This window comes from Megalobrama amblycephala, linkage group LG1 (genome assembly GCF_018812025.1).
Source record: "Megalobrama amblycephala isolate DHTTF-2021 linkage group LG1, ASM1881202v1, whole genome shotgun sequence".
NCBI classification, from domain to species: Eukaryota; Metazoa; Chordata; class Actinopteri; order Cypriniformes; family Xenocyprididae; genus Megalobrama; species Megalobrama amblycephala.
The window spans coordinates 5,587,434-5,598,062 of record NC_063044.1 but is presented as its reverse complement, the minus strand read 5'-3'; the positions used below and the strand labels follow the sequence as shown (position 1 = coordinate 5,598,062).

Below are 10,629 nucleotides of genomic sequence, written 5' to 3'. Positions count from 1 at the left end.
CTAAAACGATGTAGACACTATATCACAACAAAAAAGATGATACTACAGACTAAAAAGAACTAAACCCTCTTTCATGTCGAGGTACAATGCTGTTTCTTTGGTCAATTTGCACACTGTACATGGGTTGAAGCTCTTAATTTTGAGCTTCCAAAGGGCCCCAGATTGATGCATTTAACCTTAAAATGTACTAAATTTTCTTACGGGGGAGCATGCCCCTGGACCCCCCTAGAGGAGGTATACCTAACAAACTTTTACAAATTAAAGTGCCAAATCATGTACATTTTATGAACTTTACTCAAGTATACTATAAAAACTTCTTTCATGTCAGTAAAGCTGTTAACTGAAAATTAAAATGTCATTGGAAAAATATAGATTTGGGCAAAGCCCCGAATGTTAACAATGTCTGGCTCCGCCCCTGCTTGTCACTGTGGTAAGAAAGCAGTAAATGCAAATAAAAAACACTCACAATAGTTACTAGATGTAACAACTCTTTCAGACTACTTAAATTGTATTTATTATATATTTTTTAACTCAACTTGGGCTAATCATGTACAGAATAGTTGTTTTGGTATTTCTTTAACTGAATAGATGTTTGTTCAAGGTCAATCCATATAATAATTCTGTCAGTTTGGTTTCTAAAACAAAAAAACAACAACAATCATCCCTGGTCATTCCCAATGGACACAAACACAAATGTTTAAATGAAAAGGGAAAATATTAATAAACTCCATAAAAACTAAAGACTGAGAAGAATAAACACATCTTCACAGCAGCTTCAATATGCCGAAAAATACACAAAATGACATTTGTTGAATCTTCAGCATCACTCTATTCCATGTCCACAGTAATAACAGGAAGTTTACTTTGCTGTTCAAACAATACGTTTACAAAGATGATCAAAGGTTCATTGACTGTACATTCATGCTTTCATTTTTCCATAGAGTTTAATAGCTATTTTAGTGTCATTCAAATATAGCAAAAATATAAACAGCATTTTATGATCGTCAAACCCAAGGTTGGTCCTCTTATTCCCATACATTTTTCCACAAACAGCCCTCTAGTGGGAAAATACAAGTATTGTTCACATTGTGAAGCATAAAGGCAAAAACAGATGAGAATTATAGGACATACTTTACCAACAAACTAAAACACATTCTATAAGCAATCGTAAACAGCTACATTATCATCACTAATGCATGTTTAAATAGATAGTCTGTTTATTATAAACAAAAGATTCAGTGCAATCACCCACTTTCAAACATTTTAAAGTAGGGAGAAATACTGTGACCATTCATTATAATGTCATTTAATATGGATAGGCACGTTTATATAATAAAAACCTTAAAAATGAGCATTTTATACTTTGTCTGAAAGCAGTTCACAAGAATTATGCCTTATGGATATTTCACTTCTGAATGAAAACTTCCTGATAATTTACTCAATGTCATCCAAGATAATTATGTCTTTCTTTCTTCAGTCAAAAAGAAATTAAGGTTTTTGAGATTTTTATTTATTATTTTTTTTATTTACTGTGATTTAATTTTAAAGTGAATTAATCCTTTAATATATAGATTTTTTGGCAACACTTTACCATACCATAACATTTTTTTTTTTATTTGATAATTACTTTAGTTAACACGAACAGTGAAAAATACCACATTTATTAATCTTAGTTAAGGTATTACTAAAATTGAAAATAACATTATTAAGAAGAGTTTTATCTGTTAATATTATTTAATGGACCTGATCTGACATAAACTAACAATGAACATGAACAAAGATGAACAAGTATTGCTCAATGGTAGTTAATGCATTAAAAATGAAACGTGATTGTAATGTAAAAAATACTGTCACAAACGTTTTAGTTCAATGCAGCAAAAAAAAAAAAGAAAAAAAAGGAAAGAAAGAAGGAGGCTAAAGGTTTTAACCTGCCTTTCATTTAAAGTGAAGAAATTGCGGCAGAAGAATATTATTATCCAGTTTATCATTATACCTTACAAAAGAAGAAACAATATTATAATATTCTATTGTCAATGGAAAATAGACTGAAACCCAGTCACATATAAAATGGACTAAAAAGAGATCTGACTCCACTTCTAGAGACAGTGTGAACGCAAAATCAACAGGGCACTTTTTCACTCGGTTCACTTTTTGATCTGAATTTAGTTCTTTTACCCTTAAAAAACACTAAACACTCTTTTTGCATAAAAACTACAAGCATTATTGTTATACAAAACAGCCTGACAACAGACACAGGATAATTCATCAAAAACATCTGTCTGTCCGAACTCTCTCACACTCATATTGTTCCCAAATGCAGAGCCAGGTAAATGAGATTGACGGTGGTGGAGAAAAAGCCTATGAGGTTACAGAGGTTAGACAGACCATGGAAGCGGTAGAAGTTGGACCTGTGCTCCTTGTATTTGGGGTCCTGCTCACGCAGTTTGGCGTATCCTTCCTTATTGGCGCTCATTCCCACCTGACCTCCCAGACCGTGTTCCTTCTCGATCTCCTGCATGACCAGCAAGCTCTCTGTGGCAGATGGACCGAACCACTGCGCGTTCAGACCGGCCATGATCACGGCCACAAAGAACAGACTCATCTGTTAAGAACAGAGAGTGTGAGAGAGGCATGATACTACAGTGGCGGGGAAAAAACAAATGCATAAATGTGTCACCTGTATGCCCTCGTGCCAGTCCAGCAGTTCTCTGGGGTGATACACGGCGTATACAGACAGACTGATTGCATTTCCACCCAGCAGACAGTAGAAATAAAACGGGAACAACTTGCTTTGCACGAGACCGAACGTGTGCCTGGACACCTGGGAGATCAGCACAAAACCTGGGGGTGAAAAAAAAAGGAATTAGGACCATATGGCATGTTTTATGATAATATAATTCATTGATGAACGTAACATAACACTTCACCTGCAATGAAAGACACCCACACCTGCATTCCCCAGGTGAACGAAATCACCAGGAGGTGAAGCACCTTCACAAAGTCAGTTGGGTCTCCCTCAGTAGCCATAACTAACTTCTGGGGAAAAAAAGTGAAAAATTAATAAATAATCAGCATATTTGCGTGAAAAAGCCACTGCTGGAAAGGGTTCAAATATGCAAAAAATCCTTGAAAACTCATTTTTGGATTTTTCTGAAGAACGCTGGGCAATTTAACTGCTCAGAACAAACAAGGGACTCATGAACAACCATCACAAAACAAAAAAACAGTCGTAGATCATCCAGGTGACCACACAGTATTAAGAATCAATGGTTCCCAAACTTTTGAACGGAGTTATTTTAATAAATTCAGCTATTTTCTTGTCTTGTGGATTATATGTAGACATCTTTTATGTAAAATATCTTACTCAGGACAGTACTAAATAAAAAATAACATGCATTTTGTATGATCTCTCTTATTTTGTTAAAATTATTCACATTTTCACAGATTCTGCAAGGGGTTCACATACTTTTTCATGCAACTATATATATATATATATATATATATATATATATATATATATATATATATATATACATATATACATATACATACACACACACACACACTTGTATGCATGCAGATACATTTAAAGTGTGTTAACATGTTCTGTATAGATAAGAGGAGTTTTGTGCTCGACTGATGCTGATAAAATGGGAACAACATTCAACAGCAATACAGATCCTGTGAACCCTACCAATCGCTTATGTTTTTGAATCCACTAATATAATAGACCTCAGTTTACTTTCTGTCCCATTAACACAAGAATGACAACAGCACGTTTCGAGACTTCCGTGATCATGGTCGTTCACGCAATTTCTGTTACTTACGCAAGCATGACACACTGGAGCAATTTCCTTCTGAGTGTGAATTCTGTCGGTTTATAGAAAATACATACCCGGTTTTTGAGTCTCTTAATGCAGGTTTTTCTGTGTTAATCGGTTTAGAAGAAGCCTGTAGCTTGTCTTGTCTTCTACACAAAATTACTACACAAAATCTGTTGCTGCTGTTATTTGATATCACGCCTCTACCCTGTTAGTCCCGCCCTCATGACGACAACATCCAATCACGTTCCAGTATTCAAATATTACGAACGCATTTCATCCAATCATGATGCGCAAGGAGCTACTTGTCATTCTAACGCCCACACAAATAATATTTATTAATATTTTGAATTCGCTTTTTTCAGTTTTAGCAAGTTTATTGTGCCTTTTGTTTTATTATTATTATTTTATTTACATTACAACTTTATTTTTCAGCTTCAGTAGTTTTAGTACTTTTTTACGTTAGTTTAGTTGCCAAGGCAACATTTCGAATTTTCGTTTTATTTATTTATTTTCAATTTAATTTAGTTTTTTTCATAAAATATTTATATTTTATGTAATTGTATTTCAGCTTTATAGTTAATTTCAACACTAAATACATGAAAAGTATTTGTTTTGTTAGGAGTTTATTGTCCGACTTTTATAAGAAATATGGCCTCGTGCTGCTAACATCAAAGCAGTACAACTCAACTATATATAACTCAGCTTTTGTTATATAATATAATACGATGTTTTTGACAATGAAATAGACTTATTATTTTCCTAAAACACTCAATTATTTCCTAAAACACTCAATTCCTCACTTGTAAGTCGCTTTGGATAAAAGCGTCTGCCAAATGAATAAATGTAAATGTAAATGTAATTATAGTTTGTTGCCGTTCTGATTTTTAACGGTAGCGGTCAGAGCTGATCCTCATTTAAACTACATTTAACCAAGCGTTTATGAGCATAAAAGGATTTGTTTTGTAAAAAAAATTCTATATTATATATAGAAAATATATATGTATAATTTATTGTATAACATTTATTTATTGTATAACATATTTATTTATTTATTTATTTATTTGTTGAGAGCATAAACTGTATTTTGAATCCTGTTGTAGTTCCAGTGTTTAACTGTAGAGGGCGCTCAGATCTGACCCGCTTTTAAATTCATTTGACCGAGCGGAAGTAAATCCTCTGTTTATCCTAAGCAGGCAGGCAGTGGAGAAGTGTGTTGTTTTTCCTCCGAAAGTCGTTTCACGTTAATCGCAGTTTGGTAAGAGATTTGTTTTTCACCGAAGGCGTAATGTCTCATTTAAATGCTCGTGTATATCGTGAGAGTTTTGACCATATGGTTTAGCTCGGGTTTTCATTGAATTTGCATTTTACTGCTTGTTTTTCTGTGTGTGTTGCCTTACTTTAAGATCTTCGAGCACCTCTAAATATCATGAAACTATAATCTGAGCAACAAAAGAAAGATTAGAAACATACCAGCTGGAAATACACAATTTTAAGACCTGTTTCGCACAGTCAGCGTGGTTCAATATGTTGCCATAAAGAGTATAGAATAGTTTTACATTACTTTCAGATGCTGAATGTCATTTCATGAAGGTTAGCACGATCTGTGTTTATATTGTACACCTCATGTTGCTTATTGTCAATATGACACACGCAGCGCCTGTTACAGTTCATGTTTTATAAACACTACTATGAAAACTCTCATTTTGTTTGTGCTTGTCAACATGTGGTGTTTCCTCCCATGAAGATTTTGGCAAGATGGGACGCAGAAAGTCCAAAAGAAAACCCCCTCCTAAGAAAAAGATGACTGGAAACCTGGACACCCAGTTTACCTGCCCCTTCTGTAACCACGAGAAATCATGTGATGTTAAGATGTAAGAATATAAGGTTAAAGGTCCGTTCACACCAACGATAAAGATAGTCCTGAATAAAATTTTCCTGATAATTTACTCACCCTCATGTCATCCAAGATGATCGAAAAGAAATGAAGGTTTTTGATGAAAACATGCCAGGATTATTCTCCTTATAGTGGACTTCAATGGCCTCCAAACAGTTGAAGGTCAAAATTACAGTTTCAGTGCAGCTTCAAAGGGCTTTAAACGATACCAGACGAGGAATAAGGGTCTTATCTAGCGAAACGATCGGTCATTTTTGAAAAAAAAAAAATAGAAATGTATATGCTTTATAAACACAAATGTTCACCTTCTAAGTGCTTCTGCCAAAACGGCATTTCCATATTCTCCAAAAAGCTTACGCAGTATGTCCTACGCCTTCCCTATTCTACTTGCGGAACGAACGCAGTTCCAGTTCCATTTTTTCCGTAAGTAGAATAGGGAAGGCGTAGGACATACAGCATAAGCTTTTTGAAGAATACGAAAATGCCGTTTTGGCGGAAGCACTTGGAAGGCGATAATTTGTTTATATGAAGCATATACATTTACATTTTTTTTTCGAAAATGACATTCATTTCTCTAGATAAGACCCTTATTCCTCATCTGGTATCGTTTAAAGCCCTTTGAAGCTGCACTGAAACTGTAATTTTGACCTTCAACTGTTTGTAGCCATTGAAGTCCACTATAAGGAGAAAAATCCTGGAATGTTTTCATCAAAAACCTTCATTTCTTTTCGACTGAAGAAAGAAAGACATGAACATCTTGGATGACATGAGGATGAGTAAATTATCAGGAAAACATTTTTTTAAAAGTGGACTAATCCTTTAAAGAATAACAGTTCACACACAGAAACTGATGTCATTGGAATCACTTCTGCTGATGAACAAGCCAATCAGAATCAATCCTGCTGTAATGTGCTCAAGCATTTAAAGTGACACGAGCATGCACTTAGAATAAACAACGGTATCGTCCGCTGCTGTGGACGACAATATAGTTATCGTTATTGGTGTGAACGGACTCCAAAGTTTTTAGTTCACCAAAAAATGAAAATTCTGTCATTTATTACTCATCCTCATGTCGTTCTACAGCCGTAAGACCTTCGTTCATCTTTGGAACACAAATTAAGATATTTTTGTTGAAATCCGATGGCTCAGTGAGGCCTGCATAGGGAGCAATGGACATTTCCTCTCTCAAGATCCATTAATGTACTAAAAACATATTTAAATCAGTTCATGTGAGTACAGTGGTTCAATATTATGAAGCAATGAGAATGCTTTTTGTGTGCCAAAAAAACAAAATAAAAACTTTTCAACAATATCTAGTGATGGCCGATTTCAAAACACTGCTTCTGAGCTTTACGAATCAAATCAGTGAATCGGAGAGCCAAAGTCATGTGATTTGATAGGAGATCCAAACCACTGATTCTAAACAAGATTCATAACGCTCAGAAGCTTCATGAAGCAGTGTTTTTTCTTTTTTTTTTTTTGGCACACAAAAAGTATTCTTGCCTCTTTATAATATTAAAATAGAACCTCACATGAACCGATTTAAATATGTTTTTTGTACCTTTATGGATCTTGAGAGTCATCGAATTTCATCAAAAATATCTTAATTTGTGTTCTGAAGATGAACGAAGGTCTTACGGCTGTAGAACGACATGAGGGTGAGTAAGAAATTACAGAATTTTCATTTTTGGGTGAACTAACCCTTTAAGCATTTATTCAGACTTTAAACATTTATCAAACCATCACTAACACACAACTATTGTTCTTTATTCCAGGGAAAGAAGTCGAAATACGGGGATAATATCGTGTACTGTGTGTCTAGAAGAATTCCAGACGCCAATAACCTGTATCCTTCTCAAAATCTATCTGAAAAGACATGTGTTTTAAAGGAACACTCCACTTTTTTTGAAAATAGGCTAATTTTCCAACTCCCCTAGAGTTAAACAGTTGAGTTTTACCATTTTCGAATCCATTCAGCCGATCTCCGGGTCTGGCGGTACCACTTTCAGCATAATATGGTAAAGCCACACACGCTTAACGATTGTAAGGCCGATTATGAATGTAAATTGATACTTATGACTGATCGTGCTCAAACGCGTTCAGTCTGCGATTACAGTCGGTGTTCAAACTCCATGTGTAAGTATATAAATCTGCTTCAGTCGCAGGAAACAATGGCTGTATGTTGAGCCATTAGAATGTCTTAGAGTCTTAGAATGTTTTAGCTAGTCGTTAAATGTGTGCCAGGCTTAAAACTCAACTGTTTAACTCTAGGAGAGTTGGAAAATGAGCCTATTTTCAAAAACAGTGGAGTGTTCCTTTAAGTGAGTAACTGTACTTACTGCGTGATGTATGTCAGTATGTTGTCCTTAAACACCCTCTCAGATCTCTCAGAGCCCGTGGACGTGTACAGTGATTGGATAGACGCCTGTGAAGCAGCCAATCAGTAGTTTCGCTGGGTCAAACGTCACCGATGACCAAATACACTTAGGCATTTTTGTTTGTTTGTTTTAAACCCATGTTATGATTTTTGCTTAAAAATGATCTGATATTGCCACAGATGGAGGTTCAGGCATCATTGAGATCATGGTTTAAAATCCCGCCTTTTCCTGTTTGTTTAGTTTTATAGAAATGCTGAGAAAACGCCAGGGATGTCATTCATTTCTAAATAGGCATTTTTCTTTTTTTTTTTTTTTTTTCCTTTTGTTTCTAATCTTAGTTGTTACAATTTAGGTTTTTATAAGACCATTTAGTGTCAATAAATGATTTGCATATTCTCTCTTGTGAAAAATTGTGGTCTGTTTCTGTTGTTTTTGAATCATTTAAGGGCCGTTTTCAACTAAAAACGGAAAACTTTTTATGCATTTTGTCCATTTATTTACACAACAATGGTGTTTTTGGGCCTGAAAATGCAAACTTCTGAAAATAGACTTCAAAGTGCAAGTTTTTTTTTTTTTAAACGATACAGTTATCGTCTCCACGTAAACTACAAAAACACAAATCTGAGAAAACAATGACGTTGCGTATTCCGTGTTCAGTCTATAGGTGCGTAGTGTTTCTTTACAAAGTGACATCGCCACCTGCTGGCCTGGCATGAATAATGCAGCGTTTTTAGTCGTTTTTTTGCAGCTCCGTGTGAACTGATCGTTTTGACAATGCTGTACGCAAAACTTTTCAAAAATGCAAAGGGAAAATTTTCCATTTTTAGTACGTTGTTTTTGTGTAAATGTACCCTAAAATGAAATGTCTGTAATGTTACAAAGATGTCAGTGTTTTTCCAGTATTCATATAAATAAAGACAAGTAATTTGAAAATAGTGATTTATTAGTTTTTCACTTGCTCAGTCTTTGTTGGTAAGCCTCCTATAAATAAAGACATTTGAAGCATCGATGCAAGAGGGACACGCTATATCATTTCCTGTGAGAAACAAAGTAAGATTCACTGTTTTATGATCATCTTGTTCTGCAGCAATGCAAATCAATGACACAGTACTTAACACGCATAACACCTTGATGTATAAATGAAATCTAAGTCTAATATGTTTAATAATTTCATGAGGGAGAAATATAGTCATGTCTAAACAATTTATAGTCTCACATAAGCTAAATATATTAACTCTGCACACTGAACCTGTTATTTCCTATAGAAAGGTCTCATAAACATCAATTTTGTCTGTTATTTTTGCATAATTATATTTCCTCTCACATGATTGGTCAGGTTTGACAGGCCGAAGAACAGTCACGCTTGCATATATGCAAGTTTATTGAATCAAAGTTTATTATATATGCAAGTTTATTGAATCATTTATTTCTCAGATATAACCTTTGGGAGTGACAGTCGTTCCTCTTAAAAGTGCAATTTCTGGTTCATTTGGTTCACATGATTTTTCACAGTATGCTTTGGTAGAATCAAAATCTGCTTTTCAACAGCCCTCTTTAACAGTAGTTTGTTCTCTATTTGTCAATTCACTTTGTCTATTTACTTTTGTAAAGGATGAACTGAATAATAAAAAAAATGTTAGAGAATAAGAAATATTATTTTGCCCCAAATCCTCCCAATAAACAGTCATTATACTCGCTTAATTATTAAAACATCTCAACAATTACACTTATTTTTAATTATATAATGTAGATAACTACTTTCAATCTTTAGCTTGGTGAAATGCTATTCTGCACTATGAAAGACATGTACTTCTCACTTCATTCACTTAATACACGAAGGCCTGGTTTCACAGACAGGGCTTAGATTAAGCCAGGATTAGACTTAGTTCAATTAAGAAATTTATGTAGCTTTTATAAATGTGCCTTAGAAAAAACAAAAAAACACTGTTGGTGTGCATCTTGAGACAAAACAATGGCACTGATATTTTAAGATGTTAGTGCAAGTTGCTTTCAATTCGAATTACCCCATGATTTACTCACCCTCAAGCCATCCTAGGCGTATATGACTATCTTCTTTCAGACAAACACAATCAGAGATATATTTAAAAATATGTGTTTTGAAGCCCCAAAAAAAGTTCATAAATCCTTCATAAATATACAAATCGAAGCGTGCGGTCGTCCGCCGGAAGATAGTTTTTGTAGTTAAAGTGGATATTTTCCTTACAAAAACCCATCGCTTCTCTTCAGAAGGCCTTTATTAACCCCCTGGAGTCGTATGGATTATTTTCATGATGGATGGATGAACTTTTTGGGGGCTTCAAAACACGCCCCCCATTCACTACCATTATAAAGCTTGGAGGAGCAAGGATATTTCTAATATCTCTGATTGTGTTTGTCTGAAAGAAGATAGTTATATCCACCTAGGATGGATGGCTTGAGGGTGAGTAAATCATGGGATAATTTTCATTTTTGGGTGAACTATCCCTTTAAGCCTTGTCTGTGAAACTGGGGATAATTTCCAATTATAACTGCT

General features: G+C 34.7%; 2 protein-coding genes across 3 annotated transcripts; one reads left to right on the top strand and one right to left on the bottom strand.

The window, feature by feature from the left end:
• Positions 1–490: 490 nt before the first annotated feature.
• tmem205 (transmembrane protein 205) lies at positions 491–4,052 on the bottom strand. Of its 2 annotated transcripts, none has more exons than XM_048180569.1 (4): positions 3,896–4,052; positions 2,928–3,036; positions 2,678–2,841; positions 491–2,602 (listed from the first exon to the last, which is right to left on the bottom strand). In XM_048180569.1, exons 2-4 carry the CDS (start codon positions 3,025–3,027, stop codon positions 2,300–2,302), a joined length of 567 nt encoding a protein of 188 aa, XP_048036526.1. In that variant the 5' UTR covers positions 3,028–3,036; positions 3,896–4,052; the 3' UTR covers positions 491–2,299. The 2 variants fall into 2 exon arrangements, with proteins under 2 accessions (XP_048036526.1, XP_048036589.1); XM_048180632.1 differs by having other exon boundaries at positions 2,928–3,033; positions 3,896–4,038.
• An 869-nt stretch (positions 4,053–4,921) lies between these two features.
• On the top strand, positions 4,922–9,029 carry elof1 (elongation factor 1). Its single transcript, XM_048180512.1, has 4 exons — positions 4,922–5,079; positions 5,569–5,695; positions 7,494–7,564; positions 8,101–9,029. The coding sequence occupies exons 2-4, from the start codon at positions 5,580–5,582 to the stop codon at positions 8,163–8,165; spliced, it is 252 nt and encodes an 83-aa protein (XP_048036469.1). The 5' UTR covers positions 4,922–5,079; positions 5,569–5,579; the 3' UTR covers positions 8,166–9,029.
• The last annotated feature ends 1,600 nt before the right edge of the window (positions 9,030–10,629 follow it).